The 19,278-nt window shown below is 41.2% G+C and overlaps 1 protein-coding gene across 2 annotated transcripts in view; it reads right to left on the reverse strand.

Moving 5' to 3' along the window:
* The window catches only part of LOC126191331 (lysozyme-like), a 312,485-nt gene that overhangs the window by 264,574 nt on the left and 28,633 nt on the right, over window positions 1–19,278 (reverse strand). For both annotated transcript variants that reach the window (XM_049932165.1, XM_049932164.1), the window contains exon 3: window positions 2,687–2,778. In XM_049932165.1, the coding sequence (XP_049788122.1) occupies window positions 2,687–2,778 (92 nt within the window). The remainder of the gene's footprint in view (window positions 1–2,686; window positions 2,779–19,278) is intronic.

Genomic DNA, 19,278 nt, shown 5'->3' on the forward strand with positions numbered 1-19,278 from the left:
ACTCGCTCTTGGGCATTTTCATAAACCCTACAGCTATATCATTAGTTATTTAATAGTCACGCTAAATAGCGCCAGCCACTCACGATTTGCAGCACTAAACAAACATGCCTCTTTTTTTCTTTTCACTCAGACAAACACCAAATCACTTGTGGAATCGTTCCAGATAAATAAGTCTGTTTCTTTGTAAATTCAATAGATTCAAGATGATCTTAAAATGGATCCGAGGGCATAACGTGGTTACTAAGTTAGTTGCTGCAATTTTGATGCATAAACATCGGAAATACTCTATCAAAATATGTAAGCGTTTTTCATGTACAAATATGGTATTAAAATGCCACTATCCATCGGGAACATAGAATTATTTCTTCTTCGTAAAATGTATTGTCATCTCTGTGGTACGTTGTATGTAGGATGTGTCCTCACTTTATGCTTGAATATTGTAACTGTGGCACTGAGATCCATAAGGGCCTAAGCACACTCTCGTTGATTTTGCGATTCAAGTGGGCATGCATGTTCATAACATCTGTTGATCTTATGGTGAACAGGTTTTATCTCTGCTGTACCCCCACAAGTGTATTATAAAAATTTGCGAAAATCTGCCTCACTGATTTTTCTCATATTCACTTTCTTACGGGCCCAAAGCACAAATTTTCATTGCGGCAGGAATACTTACTGACTACACTGACATCCATTTGTTCATAAAAGGTGGAAGCTCTTGACTCTTTAACATTCTATGGTCTCAGCATTTGGTATGTAAAACTGGCGATGAGGATTTCAGGACCTTTAAGGGTATTACAAGCCCTCACTATCAAACCAAAAGTAGATACTCATGGTAATGTGTATTTCAGATATTTGACAATGAAGTTTCCAATAGATTGCCATGAACTGTTGTTTTAAGTAATACACGCTTCATTGGAGTCGCGGGAGGGCACCATTTCCTTCAAATCACGCCGAGGGAGACCACAGTTTCTCATTTCCCCACAGTCTGTACATGTCTTGCCAAATCTAGTACCCAAATATACAGGTGGAAGGCAAATATCAACCTTGAAAAACAAAGACATAAAAAAGGTATTAGATCAAAATTGAAACACGTAGAGCTAACAGAACTACTAGACTTAATGCCCGAAGTGAAGACAGTTTTATCTCAACCTCAGACCAGAGAACGTGCTTGATGAAAGTAATAACGAGGACCATGAAGTGTTGGGATAGGTCATAACTGTTTTTTCTGGTGCATTTATTATCTTTTCTTTATGGTCCAATTCTAATTTCACATTCACTACAACCTACACAACACTCAAAAAGATACTATTTACACTGGCTATATATATAAAAAAAATTTGCAAATTAACATTAATAATAATAATCCTAAATATTAATTGTTGTTGTTGTGGTCTTCAGTCCAGAGACTAGTTTGATGCAGCTGCAGCTCTCCATGCTACTCTATCCTGTGCAAGATTCTTCATCTCCCAATACCTACTGCAACCTACATCCTTCTGAATTTGTTTAGTGTATTCATCTCTCTGTCTCCCTCTACGATGTTTACACTCCACGCAGCCCTCCAATACTAAATATGCCCTACGAACTGATCCCTTCTTCTAGTCAAATTGTGCCACAAATTTCTCTCCTCTCCAATTCTATTCAATACCTCCTCATTAGTTATGTGATCTACCCATCTAATCCCCAGCATTCTTCTGTAGCACCACATTTCGAAAGCTTCTGCTCTCTTCTTGTCCAAACTATTTATCGTCCACGTTTCACATCCATACATGGCTACCCTCCATACAAATACTTGCATAAACGACTTCCTGACACTTAAATCTATACTCGATGTTAGCAAATTTCTCTTCTTCAGAAACGCTTTCCTTGCCACTGGCAGTCTACATTTTATATCCTCTCTACTTCGACCATCATCAGTTATTTTGCTCCCCCAATAGCAAAACTCATTTACTACTTCAAGCGTCTCATTTACTAATCTAATTTCCGTAGCATCACCCGATTTAATTATATATTAATTAAAATTTCATAACAAAGTGGGAACATCATTTTATAAGGAATAACGATATTGAGACATGTTAAAAAAGAAGCCAAACCCATGGACTGGTGGTTTGCTTACAAATTTGATTTTTGCAAACCTTTTGTCAAAACTTTGTTCCTGTGATGTGGGCCATTGTGGTTCTGTGTGCCTCGGTTGCATTTTCGGGTGCCTATGAAACTTAGCGATCTGTAGGCTGTTAATTAAGTTGATCGTACTGCATTCTGCATCAAACTGAGATACGTGTTTACTAAAAAAAATCAGTTTCATCAATCTGTCTGTACTAATAAACACATAGAACAATTCGTCAACAATGTCATAGATTTGTAGGAATCTACTGTTTTAAAATGATTGTTCTTATAAACGTACTATAATTTACAGTCATAGCTGCATCTAAGCACTCATTACCGATTCCTATCAATGCTAATCTGTTGCGCTCATATCAGAACCCGAAAAGTGTATTGGAGGGTGGGGGAGTGGTGGCGGGGGGCCAGATTTTTTCTTATAATTTTTTTAGAGTGGGTCAGGCAGAAATTGTTTTGAGTTTAATGTTGTATTGTAGCATGCTACAGATGCGTCCATATGGAGTCAGTAGTTGAGCTGTTGTTTTCCATACCGCCGAAGCCCAGAAGCGACTATATTCCGCCCTCTTACCTGGAAAAGTCCGAAGTCCTGGCTGCCATTGGTGTTGATGGGACTCAGCGCTGACGTGTTGCGGGCACTCTCGTTCTCCACCAGGCACACCCCTGTAAACAAGTGCTTTTGTCACGCACAGAAACACGGCATCCACCTGTCACCTGTACTCTGATTGCAACTGAAAGTCTGTAACTGTTCTCCATACTGGCAGGAGCCTTTAGGCTGAATGTTGACATAGTACTTGAACAATGGTCAGCAACCTTTTGTTCACAAAGTTTAAAATGTTTAGGTCGTAATATACTGAAAAATCCCATTATAAATCTGTTTACACAAACTGGGCATATCGTCTTAGGTGAACACAATTAATGTCTTGCAATTTTGTTTAGTGCTGCATGTTTCAGCCTACGGAGACAAGTTGTATCGTTATTAGTTTTGACTCATTGCAAACGCCAGCCTGTGTTTCTACAACTTACGACTTTCTACGTAACGTATTCAGACAATGCTGTTATGATTTCGTAATGAGTCAAAACCAGTAACGATATTACTTGTGTGACCTCTGGCTGAAATACATAAAGGTAAAAGAAAATCTTTTTCTTCATAATGGGTAGGCAAGGTCTGTTACTGTAGTTCACATATCATTCTGGACAAAATAAATCCTGTGTCATGCCCCCAACTACTTTTCGTCAGTTTAAGAAGTGTGAAATCTAAATTCTAAAAACTACATTAGTCACTAAATGTCAATGTGTCTGCAAAAGGTGTAGCAGGTTACATAAAAGTGAAAAATAACCACCATAGTAAATCATCTTTAGCGCAGACGCGAAAAATAATACAATTGATGTGAAATCTAAAGCGTGACAGAATAAAAATAAATTTTTAATAGAGAAGTAGGTAAAACTAATGTAATTTCATCTGAAATTGAGCTCCGTGGCTCTGAATACTTCATAGGTATTCATTTGTCAACGATTTCACTTTATCAGCTTTGTCAGTCAGATTAACGTTCATATTTCAGCTCATGATCAGGGGGTTCCCCATTACCGCATTTGGTATGTGCGGTTTATGACTTTTCCACATAAGGAAATTATGGACAGAATGTTTTTATACCTGCATATGTAGCCTGTAGAAAACTTGTACCCGAGGGACCGCAGTCGAGGTGATGGAGAACAGGAAGAGAGAGATGGATTACTGGCCATAAATACTGGGAAACCGCACTCAGTGGATCATACCTGCAGACGAACTTCTGGCCATTTGATTCTCCTCCTTCCGCTTAGGTTGTACAGGAGAGCGCCGATTCACAAAACATTTTACCTGGGCCAGGTGGCAGTCTCTCACAAAGGTGGCCATTTGGCAGAAAGTGGGTGAGGAAGCCATTTTAGAAAGACTCCTGAAAAATGACTTTGTGCAAATGGTGGGAAGGTCATAAGACTCCATGCATTGTTAGAAGCTGGAACAATACAGACACAGAGGTTGGTGCACGTTTTTAGTGGAGGCAAGACTCTAACTCCCCTGACGCCAGGGAGTCGCCAGGTTCTTTTAGCGATTTTTTTTTTTTTTTTTTTTGCCAAACATAGACATGCTTGCCATGAGATCGACGCCTCCCTAGTATAAAATCCCCTTTTTCAGACAACAGAGTTGTGGAGTCACTCATTGGCTCCTATCAGGATATGCAAAATGGAAGCTTGCTCCCCCGGGGACCCCAGTGCTGTGTCTGGATTGACTATCAGGTCAACAGAACAGTCAAGAGTGGAGGTACAATGAGTACATGATAGTCTGATCGGTTTGTGCAATGTGGCCGGGGTTTCGTTTTCGCTAATTCGGCATGGCTTTGTGGAAAGTGGTTGTGATTCTTTGCTTCCTTAGTCTCCTGGTTCTCCCCTGGTGGAGAACTTCAAGTCTTTCCCTAGTGGGTGAGACTTCTGGTCTGTACCTCATGCGGACTGAGAGCCAGTGGCCGTTTCCAACTGTTCCGACAGTGGAACTGCATATTATCTCAGACATATCGTGTGTCACGGGGGTGTACTTATTCGTCCTGAGTTGGCTGCCTGACATTTGACAATGCCAGAATGCACTGTTGCCCCTGTGAGTCAAATTGTTTTGAGCAGCCCCTCACATTGAAATCTGCCGGAATTTCAGGGCTAACGACAGACCACATAGTTTGCAAATTTTCGCAGACTCGTCAGACCGTTACAGCCGCTGCAGTGCGCAGGTCCTCGCCACAGCCCGCCGTTTTATGCTGCCGCCTGATCAAGGTGAAAAGGTGAAATATTGTTGCACTGGAGTAGGGTTATTAAATGATGTCCACAGCCCCCTGTTCTCAGGTGAACTGGTATACTTGGTCGTAGTTGATTCCATTTGAATAGACTAGGACTCACAGTGGATTCATGTAAACGAAGTCAGATGGCGTTGTAAAAGGGATTAATTTAGGGGAGAATTGGTATAGCTTCCACCCCACTGTATGCTTTTCCAATCAAACACCATCGCTTTTCTGATTTGTGTTTACCATTTTTATGTAAGATTTAAAAGCTCGTTATAGTTTTTAAAAAGGTTTAATAAAACTTGTCATTATTTTGTAAACTTAAATACACCACTGTTCTCATTCATACTCCCTAAACTATTCACAGCTTTTATTTTATTGTGGTGGTACATAGGTACACCATTAATTTAAAGTTCAATCTGATTAAATTAATTAATATGGTTATCAATTTGAGTTCTGAAACTAACTGCAAGCATAGGCAACAGAAGTGGCTTGAGTAAATTCTCTAATTTCACATATAAAAACTGAGGATGCACCTCACGATTTGAAGGTATTTGAGAAGATAATACTTTTCTTTATGTAAAGATAATAACATTTAGCATCACTCAAGCATATATTTATGATTAAAACAAGCGACGGATTGCAAGTGGATTCCTTGAAAGTTTTACATTGTGATATGTTATTGCGTCATATGGATCGTGAACATCTCTGTACCATTGTACCCAGTCGCAAAGAAGTATGTCTTTCCAGCGTCTTGGTCTGAGCCCCAAATTATAGCTGTAAGGCCAACTCACCGATTCCACTTTGGGGAAAATACGTTTCCGCAATAATACGACAAATAAAGCATTGTAACTGTGCAATAGTGATTTGAAACGCTAGCTTGGACATCTCTGTGCCGCTGGATGGAGTACATTTTACATCTGTGCAAGTAGCATCCATTACCTACAAGTCCCTCTGATATCTCATTCAAATGTAGTTGTATTCGTCAGGCATTGCTTTAATGTGACTGTGCACAACACCATGTTCACTTAATGACTCCCAGATTCTTAACTACTCAATTCACTATTGTAACACATTTATGTACGCTGCTTTCAAACGAAAAAATCTTAAGCACCTCCCGTCGTTGTCACTAATTTTACGAACCCATAACATCGAGTATCAAATCTTGCAAAATTACGACAGAACAGGTTCCTAAGTCTATAAAACTTCACGAGGTAAGATACTGGCTTTATTTTAGAGAGCTGCGCCTCAAACGATGACTTAAGTGTGTGGGAAATAGTAGATAAGACGCTACTGCAACCATTTCTAGAGTACTGTTGCACTGTTTGGAGTCCTTATCAAGTATTCGTGACGACAGACATAGAACATACTCAGAGAGGAGCAACTAGGATCTTAATAGGCCGCTATTTCTTTTCTTTTAGTGTTCAACCCGGAGGTTGGTTTGCAGTAGACCTCCATTCCTCTCTTCTGTCTGCCTTCCTCTTCATTTCCACGTATGTGTTACATCCAACGTCATTCATGATCTGTTTGTATATATGATATCCTTGGTCGCCCCTGCCGATTCCTTCGCTCAGTAGCTCCTTCTGCTATTGTTCCAGTGATGTTGTCGTGTCGTAGGATGTCTCCTACAAGTTTGTCTCTTCTTGTTTGGATGTGCCTACACAGAGATCTGGTTTCCTGTACTCTTCTAAGCACCTTTTCATTTGTTATTTTGTCTCTCCAGCTGATCTTCTTCATCCTTCTATAGCACAACATCTCCAGGGCCTCTAGCCCTCTTCTGTTTTCTCTTCCAACTGTCCAAGTTTTACATCCGTATAGGGCCACCCTCCAAAGGCCGCTATAGCCCATAGGAAAGTGTAACAAATATACTACATTTAACATCATGCCAAGCTTTCATAGAAGCACTCGGGAAACTTAATTGGGAACCCTCGGAAAGAAGTGATGTAGTTCTCCTAAGATCCTATTAAGTAAATTTAGAGCATCATTATTCGAAGAACACAATACGACCGTTTTGCTGCCAACATCTAGTATTTTGCGTTAAGTATTATAATAATAGGATGTACGTGTTCATTTTTCCCTCTATCAATACGCGAATAGCATACGAAAGAAAATCAATAATATTTGTACGATGTACCTGCGCCATGTACTGTACGCTGCCTCGTGCAGTATATATGTAAATATAGGCTATATGAGGATAAGTACCACCACAGCTGTATCATGAGTATGTCTTTGTTCTATCACACGACAAGTTTCGGTTGCACATTACCGCTATCCCCAGGCCCCACCATTGTCAAAAGAGTCTTAGATTTCCTTGGCGCATTTTCTTTGGGATCCTTGCAACTAGGACTTGTGGGCTAGCTCTTTAATCAGGAGTCTGTACTCGACATCGTGTTGTTCCCAACGTTCCTACGGCGGACTGGCTTCCCAGGTTTGATTCGCGAGATAATCGTAAAAGTGAAAACATTCATCTGTTTAGAAAGAAGTATAATCTATCTTCGCAATCCTGTCTGGAGCGATGACGTTTCAGGTTAACAGGTCAGCCCAATGGTGCCGAGGTGTAAAGGTGTAAAGGGACACCGACGCTTTTTGTTGCAATGGCACGCCTCATTTCCTCATTTCAGGCGCTACTTGCCAACAGCGCACCTCTAAATACATTCGACAAAAGCGATTCCTTTATCTTAATCCAGGACAGTGGGAATTTCATTGTAACACACCAGAAAAGTTAACATAACGGTCGTGACTAGCACACGAAGATTACCATATTTTGTTCACATTCTTAATGGCAAAAACTATGTCAGCTTTTGTACCATTAACTATACATTGACAGTTCGCGGGTGCTTAGAGAGCGTACTTTTGAACCGGTACATTAGAATAAATTACTAGTTGTCACGCTGAGTCAGCGACACAGCGGGGACCGTTTAGGTACTTCCCCGGAAACAAACTTGTTACGTTCCAGCTGTGAATTACGTCGGCGAGTGGTTAACATTGAAGGGCTCTCGTAAGCTATGCGGGGGGAAAACTGAGGGGAAAACCGATGAAAGTAGAAAACTGGCTGAAGAGTTGGAGCGACCTGGTCAAGCGAGTACTTGGAATCCGCGAACAGATGTTTCATTGTAAGTGGCGACGTTTGTGTTCGCCAATACATCAACCGCACGCAATACGAAATTGAGCACTTTTTTTGAAAGGGCTCAGTTAACGCGTAATGCGCAAACGGAGTTAGAACCAAGGCTTTGTAAAGCTGAATCAGCGTTTGCTTGATAATTATCTCCTTTAACCGAGAGATTGTCAACCATTTTTGCCTACCGCCCGCTTTTGTATGTGTGTGTTAGTACTAAAATTTTCTAACTGCTCACCGGTTCCACAAAAATGGCTCCAAGCACTATGGGACTTAACATCTGAGGTCATCAGTTCCCTAGACTTAGAACTACTTAAACCTAACTAACCTAAGGACATCACACACATCCATGCCCGAGGCAGGATTTGAACCTGCGACCGTAGCAGCAGCGCGGTTCCGGACTGAAGCTCCTAGAACCGCTCGGCCACAACTGCCGGAGGGTTCGAAGTAATGGCAATCTATAAAGTAGAGAGAAACTATACCGAAAAAATATTATAAAGCAGAGATACAGCAAGTCGAAGCATATAATAATAATTACATACCATATACTTTACGTCAAAATTTTACGAGAACCTAATGAAACTGTTTTTAACACCTCTATCGTCCACCAAATGGGCAACAGGAACCAGGTTGACTAGCAATGCCTTAACCTATTTACGAGCAATGTGAAACCCAGCACGAAGAAAACTTTCGAGGGAGACATGATCACGTCAATAGTCCAAAAGATTATTAACATACCATTAATGGCGAGGTCCTTAGAGTCAGAAGGTCTCAGTAATGTTAGTTGGTCCTTCCCCCCCCCCTCTGCCCCCCCACCCCCAATGCCACCCCTTCGCTCATCGCCATTCTGTCCCTATGACGATGCGTTCAAAATTAAGAGAAAAAAATCAACAAACTTCTTCGAAAACACTGTAAATCTCATGGTTGCTGCCCCCTTCTCCATCCTAGTCGTCAGCTGTCTAGGACAACACATCTTAACGATGGGAGACCCAAATGTTTTGCAGACGATCACGCATAACATGCACTTTGAGAGATATTTTCATTATGGACGTTATGCTATTGTTCGCGTCGGCAAGATGACAGGAAAAACAGAAACTTTTTGGAAAATTCTCTTGCTCTAACCGTGAGACAGGGTGTTACAATTCTTCTGTATGAACCGGAACGCAAGTTAATTACCATACAAGAATGGTGAGAGTTCAGCTACATCTTCATTGATGAAATTCTTTGGAATTAGTGCCTCTGATTAGCGGCAGACTGTTTCGATGTCAAAAGCAGCCTAGCATACATCTCCTTCGTCTGTTCGAAATGTAGCATTTAAAAAGTTTTAACTGCGTTTGCCACTATAAAAATTATGCCCACGTGTGAAATAATCGTGTTTGTGAACATTCACACCACAAATGAACATCATGTTCAGATGCGGTATAAAGGTGATGAGGTTGGCTAATGGGGGATTGGGGGGGGGGGGGGGGATGGACTTACTGTGTCACTGGGTCTTATTCGCTAATTACAGGGACGACTTTCTACGGCTTGTATCTGCGCACTGCAGTATGATGTTCTCTTAGGGGCCACAATTATTTGCGATATTAGGTGGACTGAATATGTCATGTCAGGGATGTCAGGGGATCCTTTCACTCTCGATTTAACTGATTAGGCCATCCCAGCACGTCTCGAGGACCTAATAAAACTTTCAGTGACACTAATAGATCACTCTTATCCCCCCCCCCCCGCTCCAATCCCTGCCTTTCTTACCCCCAGAGGAAATGATACCGCATTGGGCCGTGCTTTAACCTGCCATAGGGGCATACTTCATGTAAATTAAACATGCGGTGACTGGAAGCAAGTCGTATGAAATCAATAAAGTGGTACGACATGAAGTAACATGATATGATATCAGCGAAGTCATTTCATCTGTGCTGAACCTCCAAGGCAATGACGATGGGAAAACTTTAATGCCACTCTATGGTCTGGCCGGTATTGGTGGCCTGGTCGGATGACTGCGGTCAATAGGTAGGAGACTAAAGTTCGAAACTCCGTCCCAACAAATTTTCGTTTGTCACAACTACGTAATTTTAGTATGTAGAAATCCAGAACGGTCTTATATTCAGGGAGAAGAAAAAGAAATTTCGAGGTTTGCCAATGACGGAATTCTCACACCGGCGAAATCAAGACACGTATTTCTGAAAAAGATAAATTTCTTAACTACGAACGCAAATCTTAGTGTTATGAAGTGTCTTCTGAAGGTATTTGTCTGTAATGTAGACTCATGCGAAAGTGAAACATGAACAATAAGCAACTCAGAGAAGAAGAGAATGTTAGCATTCGAGACGTGGTGCTAGAGAAGAATGCAGAGGGTTAGATGAGTAGTGCGACCGAACCGCCGAATCTTTCCATCAGTAAATGGGGTATGTTCTCAACTGACTCGGTTGTTTTAACCCCCTCCACTGACGGAATGACCCGCTTCCTAATTCCGTATGTATAAAACCAATACGGACTTGTAGCTGTCACGCCTTTGCGCTTACTGCTACGTATTTTAACTGTAAATAGCTCAGTCCTAATGGTAAGAGGTAGTAGTGAATTCACGTTGTTAATATTTGAATACAGCACAGCTGCCACAAGCTCAGCTTACTTTTACTCCACTCCTACCCTCGCCATTGCACCACATTAACTAGGTGCAACGTGGACCTTGCTAAATTCACTTGCGTATACATTTTTGACCGTTACTCGCCAGTATTTACCTAATGATTAGTACACTCCTAACCGGACTATTTCCCTAAGAGGTGTGATGATTGAACGGGTTCGATCCACGGCCTACAGTGCCCTACAGTTCACACGGTAACACTGCCTACCTGACCCACTTAACTTGGTAATGAGCTTATGTATCCAATCACCACTGCTAGCAGCAGTGGATAATCCTATCAGCACGACGAGAGCAGCAGACTTACCGTCGAATCCTCCTGAAAATACTTATAACTACGGTCGCCAGCTCTGAAGGAGCAAAAGAATAAATCAATTTTTGGCTCGTTTCAAAGTGAAATGGCTTGAGTTGAATTTAAACTTAATTCTGAATATTACTATTTCTGATCATTCTACATGATTCTACAAAGCAAATACTCTCTCAATTTCTGTGAGTTGGCTTGGTAATTACTACCAAGACAGTTTATGCAACTTGGGTTAACAAAATTCTATCCTTCAACTTATTTAATGATTTTGGATCTTACTCTTTGGACAATTGATACAGAATTAGTTAAGTGACTTTACTTGAAAGGTTACTCAGAAAAATTTAAGTAACTATAAATAGGCGACTCATTCTGGTGTGACCATTGCTCTTTTCAACATTCTTATACGCTAAAGTATTCTACAACCAAAAGAACTGTAAATGAAAGAGGCGATGGTGGCCTCAGTCTGATTTCACTATACTATGTTTGAGGTTACTACACTTTACAATGAACAACATGTGTCGTAATTTTACTCATTAGTATATTCTGTCCTCTGCACTTGCATAAAAGAAAACTGGTATTCTCCTTTTACATGTATACGAAGTTCGATTTAACAATTGCAAGCAGTCTTGCCTTGGGTAGACGTGTCGGTGCTGGTGGTGAGATGCATGTGGCTAACGCAGCTCTTCACACCTCATGCCCTTAATGGCGGCTGGAACTACGAGCTGTAGCACTCGTATAAGCTACTGCACGTCCGCCATAAAATCTGGGCGCAGGAACTCTTACAATCAGCCCCAGTGGCATAGAGACGGCTTCGACAACCATTCGTCGCGTTCTACTCCACAAACGGCGACGATATTCGCCTCTTCTCTGTTGCACAATCACTTTTGCGTGAGCACAGTTACGCACGTCCGATCACGTCAACACTCCCCAGGCCATTCCATTGTTCAGTCCCTAGCTACACTCGTATCACCAAGAGTGGGGGCGTTCCCCTACCACCTTTTCACCGAAATCATTTAGTATTTAAGAATATTTATATTTATTACCCTGGAGTTCATACCAGTCATAATGATTTACTACTAGCCCTTTACAACATTAAATTATACAGTAATAACTTATAATAACCAAGAAAAAGAATACATTTGACTCTGAGAGCTTAGTGCATTGTCTGACAGGTAGCGGTAATTCCCAGTTTCGCCAATAGATGGCATCAGGGTGCACTCCCAGGCAGTCTCACACAAGCGCAACCGTTTCCGACGCGCGGGCTCCAAATTACTGTCAGCCCACCATTATTTCAGTTCCGTTACAGTAGATATAGTAACTAATGAGGTGATACCACAGTGGTGAAAGTAAATTGGGGTAAAATTAAATTCACGGCCAGCTTCACTAAAAGAAGGAATCGGTTGACAAGACACATTCTGTGGAATGGAGAAACTGTCAATTTTGTAATGAAGGGAAATGTGGGGTGGTAAAATTGAAGTGGGAGACCAATCTTTGGATACAGTAAGCACATCCAAATGGTTGTAGGTTGAAGTAGCGTGGAGAGCTGTATCAATTTTTTTATTTAGCGAGGCTGTACTCTAAATATTGTGAAGAAGTAAGTAAAATTTCAATGAATATTTGAGTGAATCCTTGAAGCTTTTTCGGGCAGGCATTTCATAGCGCTCTGCTTCGTTAAACGAAGAGGTTTTGGTTCAAGTTTTGTTCCGGTAGCATTTTCAGCTTCACAAAATTGTTGAAAAGCGTTTAATCCGTTTTAAGTTACGTATGGGCAAATAATGTCCTTCGTTCCCAATGGATACAATAACTGTTTACTTCGCCAGTCTATGCTATGTGCATAGTGTCTTATTTCCTTTACCAGAAGGGGTCACGAAACTCTTACGTAGCCAGGAGGAACGAATTCAGGCGTTTACTGCTTCAAACTAGTATCCCACGTCAAAGACTACCTATCAAATATTGAACGTGTATGATAAGTACACAAACTGCAGCATTAATCTCATTGCTTTTACTTATTTATTCTCAATATTTTTCGCTTAATTTGTGAGACTGGTCTGTAGAAAAACGTGTCGTCTAGTAGCAATGTGTTCACCGATTTGACGAAACTTTTCGCAGCTTGAGGACACAGTTCAAACTCGAGAAATAGCCGTAGCCTCCTTCACCAAGACAAACAAGTTCTTAGTAATGCGATCAATGCATTGTGTCGAGGTAGTATGGTGCAATAGGGGTAACGTATTTCCACCTGCCGTTCATGCTCGTAGCAGCCTTCATTCTCTTGACTATGATCATGCGTACGTATGCACAGAAGAAAAGAGAGAGCGAGAGAGATAGAGATGGACGATGACGAGTAGCTGTTTTCTACGTCTACATCTACGTGGGTACTTTGCAAAATCACACTTCAGCATCTCTCAGACAGTTCATCAAACCACCTTCACAATAATTTTCTATCATTCCACTCTCGAACAGTGCGCAGAAACAACGAACACCTATATATATATACAGTGTGTTTCAAAAATGACCGGTATATTTGAAACGGCAATAAAAACTAAACGAGCAGCGATAGAAATACACCGTTTGTTCCAATATGCTTGGGACAACAGTACATTTTCAGGCAGACAAACTTTCGAAATTACAGTAGTTACAATTTTCAACAACAGATGGCGCTGCGGTCTGGGACACTCTATAGTACGATATTTTCCACATATCCACCATGCGTAGCAATAATATGGCGTAGTCTCTGAATGAAATTACCCGAAACTTTTGACAACGTGTCTGGCGGAATGGCTTCACATGCAGATGAGATGTACTGCTTCAGCTGTTCAATTGTTTCTGGATTCTGGCGGTACACCTGGTCTTTCAAGTGTCCCCACAGAAAGAAGTGACAGGGGTTCATGTCTGGCGAATAGGGAGGCCAACCCACGCCGCCTCCTGTATGTTTCGGATAGCCCAAAGCAATCACACGATCATCGAAATATTCATTCAGGAAATTAAAGACGTCGGCCATGTGATGTGGCCGGGCACCATCTTGCATAAACCACGAGGTGTTCGCAGTGTCGTCTAAGGCAGTTTGTACCGCCACAAATTCACGAAGAATGTCCAGATAGCGAGATGCAGTAATCGTTTCGGATCTGAAAAATGGGCCAATGATTCCTTTGGAAGAAATGGCGGCCCAGACCAGTACTTTCTGAGGATGCAGGGACGATGGGACTGCAACATGGGGCTTTTCTGTTCCCCATATGCGCCAGTTCTGTTTATTGACGAAGCCGTCCAGGTAAAAATAAGCTTCGTCAGTAAACCAAATGCTGCCCACATGCATATCGCCGTCATCAATCCTGTGCACTATATCGTTAGCGAATGTCTCTCGTGCAGCAATGGTAGCGGCGCTGAGGGGTTGCCGCGTTTGAATTTTGTATGGATAGAGGTGTAAACTCTGGCGCATGAGACGATACGTGGACATTGGCGTCATTTGGACCGCAGCTGCAACACGGCGAATGGAAACCCGAGGCCGCTGTCGGATCACCTGCTGCACTAGCTGCGCGTTGCCCTCTGTGGTTGCCGTACGCAGTCGCCCTACCTTTCCAGCACGTTCATCCGCCACGTTCCCAGTCCGTTGAAATTTTTCAAACAGATCCTTTATTGTATCGCTTTTCGGTCCTTTGGTTACATTAAACCTCCGTTGAAAACTTCGTCTTGTTGCAACAACACTGTGTTCTAGGCGGTGGAATTCCAACACCAGAAAAATCCTCTGTTCTAAGGAATAGACCATGTTGTCTACAGCACACTTGCACGTTGTGAACAGCACACGCTTACAGCAGAAAGACGACGTACAGAATGGCGCACCCACAGACTGCGTTGTCTTCTATATCTTTCACATCACTTGCAGCGCCATCTGTTGTTGAAAATTGTAACTACTGTAATTTCGAAAGTTTGTCCGCCTGAAAATGTACTGTTGTCCCAAGCATATTGCAACAAAAGATGTATTTCTATCGCTGCTCGTTTAGTTTTTATTGCCGTTTCAAATATACCGGTCATTTTTGAAACACCATATATATATATATATCCGTGAGAGCTCTGATTTCGCTTATTTTATTATGATGATCGTTTCTGCCTATGTAGGCAGGCGTCAACAAAATATTTTCGCATTCGAAGGAGGAAGTTGGTGATTGAAATTTCCTGAGAAGATTCCGCCACAACGAAAACCGCCTTTGTATTAATGGTGTCCACCGCAAATCCTGTATTACGTCCGTGACACTGTCTCCCCTATTTAGTGATAATAAAAAACGTGCAGTCCTTCTTGGAGCTTTCTCGACGTACTCCGTTAAACCTATCTGGTAAGGATCCCAGACTGCGCAGCAGTATTCCACAAGAGGACGACAAGAGTAGTGTAGACAGTCTATTTAGTAGATCTGTTACATTTTCTAAGTGTTCTGCCAGTAAAACGCACTCTTTTGTTAGCCTTCCCCGCAACGTCTTCTATGTTTTTTTTCCAATTTAAGTAGTTTGTAATATTAATTCCTTCGAATTTAGTAGAATTTGGGGCCTTTAGATTTGACTGATTTATTGTGTGATCGAAGTTTAACTGATACATTTTAGCACTCATCAGGATGACCTCACACTTTTCACTATTAAGGGTCAATTGCCAATTTTCTCACCGTTCAGATATCTTTTCCAAATCGTTTTACAATTTGTTTTGATCTTCAGATGACTTTAGTAGACGATAAATGACAGCAACATTTGCAAACAACCTAAGACGGCTGCTCAGATTACCCCCTATATCGTTTATAAAGATAAGGAACAGGAAAGGGAAACCACAGAAATCACTTCTGTTTTACTCGACGACTTTCCGTCAATTACTACGAACTATGACCTCTCTTACAGGAAATCACGAATCCAGTCACATAGCTAAGACGATATTACATAAGACCGCAATTTCACTAGAAGCCGCTTGTGTGGTACTGTGTAAAAAGCCTTTTGGAAATCCAGAAATAAGTAATCAATTTGTAATGCCTTGTCAATAGCACCCAACACTTCACAAGGAAGCTGTTTTCTAAATCCGTGTTGACTGTGTCTCAGTAGACCGTTTCTTCGAGGTAATTCATAATGTTCGAACACAATATATGTCCCAAAATCGTACTGCATATCGACGTTAACGATATGGGCCTGTAATTTAGTAGACTACTCCTACTACCTTTCTTGAATATTGGTGTGACCTGTGCAACTTCCCAGTGTTTGGGAACGGATCTTTCGTCGAGCGAGCGGGTGCATATTTCAGTATGAAGCTATTGCATCGGCACACTTTTATGGAAGCTGTTACCTTACCACCAACAACGGACTGCATATATTACAGAATCTGTCGCACGCGGCACGTGGCTTTTGTCACAGAAAACAGGAAGCACTGAAACGGAGAGACAAAAAAACACCGGAGGCGAATGTGCTATTATGTGCGGTTATTCCCACGCATCTGCATATCCACAATACAGTCTCTCAGTGCCAGGATCGTCGTCAAGCAAACAAGTGTGAATCAACATCGCCAAATTGAACAATACCGTATTGCAGTCTTCTTTCGAAAACTAATTTATGTGCCAATATCGCTATGTAAACACAATTACTGGATTAATAGTTTCGCCATTGTGCGTATCCACAAAATAGTCTCTCAGTGCCAGGTTGGTCGTTAAGCGCAAAAGTGTGAATCAACAGTAGCAAACTGAACAATACAGTGTTGAAGTCTTCTTTTGAAAAACAATTTATGTGCCAATATCGCGTAGTAATCTCGGTAATGTGCATTTCTTAGCTATATAAGAAGAAAATATGTAGAGGTTACAGTCTTATAGTCAAGAAATAAAAGAAAAATATAGTAGGGCATACGCAACAGCTCGATGTCAAAAATTACATACCTATAAAACCGGGCTGTAGTATTTACGAGTACATCATGCCTTGCTTACACCACTCTGTCACATGAGCATTATGCAATATAACAATCTCCTAAAATTCTGCCGGCCGAAGTGGCCGTGCGGTTAAAGGCGCTGCAGTCTGGAACCGCAAGACCGCTACGGTCGCAGGTTCGAATCCTGCATCGGGCATGGATGTTTGTGATGTCCTTGGGTTAGTTAGGTTTAAATAGTTCTAAGTTCTAGGGGACTAATGACCTCAGCAGTTGAGTCCCATAGTGCTCAGAGCCATTTGAACCATTTTTCCTAAAATTCTGTTCATATGGATGGATATAATCCAAAGTCAACATGTAATAGTGAATATTTCAAATAAGTGAAAATTTCTAAATAAAAGCATTGGTATTGCGAGTACAATGCCGTGCCAGGTATCCCAAGATAAAGTATGTCCTACTCTGAGCACACACGGCAAGGCAAGACAGTTTCATGCCACATGTTGCCTCTCCGTGGTATAAAGCCATGCTGGCTCCGACGGGGTAACTGGCGATTGGATTTGGAGTACAATGGAAGCTAGTGCAGAGAGGCACCACCAGATGGCAGTCTGCACTAATATAATAGGGTCACACATTTGTTGAACTTTGTAATTACCGGAAGAAATGTAACACCAATGTAGGATACACCAAGCAATCACAGCGCCAAAATTTCCATAAATTGTAGATAAAAGAAACAGTATGCTGTAAACTGCCATAGATGACTGCCTACACCATCAAATAAAAACCTGGCAATTTGTGACGTAACGATGTTATAATATATTACATACATTCTGACCATTATCTGACCAAAATTAAGATGAAATTAACACCAGAAAGAAGTCACAAGAGTGACGAAACAAAAATAGCCAAATACAGAGTACAGGACTTAATGCTCAATCAGCAAGTCTTAGACGACTACAAGGAAAAGACAGATAAAATCAAAAGTCACAAATGGGAAGAAATTGCAACCTCAATACGAGACGCAGCAGAACAAACAATTTTACTAACCAAAAAGAAAAAGCATCCCTGGTGGAATGAGGTCTGTGAGAAAGCACTACAGAAAAGAGCCAGAACTTGGGAGAAATACAACTCAACCAAAAGGCCAACTGACTGGGAGCAGTTCAAAACGCAAAGACGTGAAACGACGAAAATCATTAAAAGTGAACGAAGGAAATATGACACACAACAAATACAGAAAATACAAGATGAATTTTCTAAGAACAATACACGCAATTTCTTTCAAACATTCAGAACTACAATAACAAGATATAAACCACCGACACTCTGCTTCAGAGATGAAAAAGGAAATCTGATCACCAGCGTGGAACAAAATTGCCAACACCTAGCGAACTACTTTGAAACGCTGCTAAGCTGCAAAAGACCTGATGAAACCTTGACATTTGAGAAGCCTAAGAATAAGCTACCAGACTCTGAACCACCTAATAAAGAAGAAATTAAAGAGATCTTGAAAGGATTGAAAAACAATAAAGCATCTGGTAAAGATTCGTTAGTCGCGGAACTACTGAAATACGCAGGAGAAAACTTAATAAATAATTTCGAGGCACTGTTTGAAGAGATTTGGAATACAGAGAAGATTCCGGAGGAATGGAAGACAGCATTGATTCATCCATTACATAAGAAGGGTGCCAAGACAAATGCAAATAACTACAGAGGTATCTCATTGTTATCAGTGGCCTATAAGATCCTATCCAAGGCACTACAAAACAGGATTGAAAATCAGGTAGAGAAAGAACTGGGTGAATATCAGGCTGGGTTTAGAAAAGGAAGATCATGCAGTGAACAGATATTCAGTCTACTCTCCATAATAGAACTTCGCGCACGCACATCGAAAAATCTAGTAATTACATTCATAGACTTCAAAAAAGCATATGATTCTATTGATAGACCAACTCTGATTAACACATTAGAAGAATTTGGGATTGATGATAAAAGCAGAAGCCTAATCCAGGAAACCCTTACGGGAACAAAATCGCAAGTGAAGTTTTTGGGTAGATTGTCACAACCGTTTGTAATTGGAACAGGTGTTAGACAAGGGGATGGGCTCTCCCCACTGTTGTTTAACATTGTCCTTGAAAAAGTGGTCAGGGAATGGAGAAAGAAGATGGCAGAAGCTGGAGTGAAAAATGGGATAACGTTAGGAAGAAATAAAACAAAAATTGAATGTCTGGCATTTGCTGATGACATGGCAATATTGGCAGATGACTTCGAAACAGCAAAGATTCAGATAGAAATGCTGCATGAGATCGCTGAGAAGACAGGTCTACAAATATCGTATGAAAAGACAGAACTGATGATACAGGACAAAACAGACCCAACACAGACATTGCAAACTAAATATGGAATAATTAGGAGAGTTCATAAATTTAAGTATCT

The sequence above is a fragment of the Schistocerca cancellata genome, chromosome 6, assembly GCF_023864275.1.
Source record: "Schistocerca cancellata isolate TAMUIC-IGC-003103 chromosome 6, iqSchCanc2.1, whole genome shotgun sequence".
Taxonomy (NCBI): Eukaryota; Metazoa; Arthropoda; class Insecta; order Orthoptera; family Acrididae; genus Schistocerca; species Schistocerca cancellata.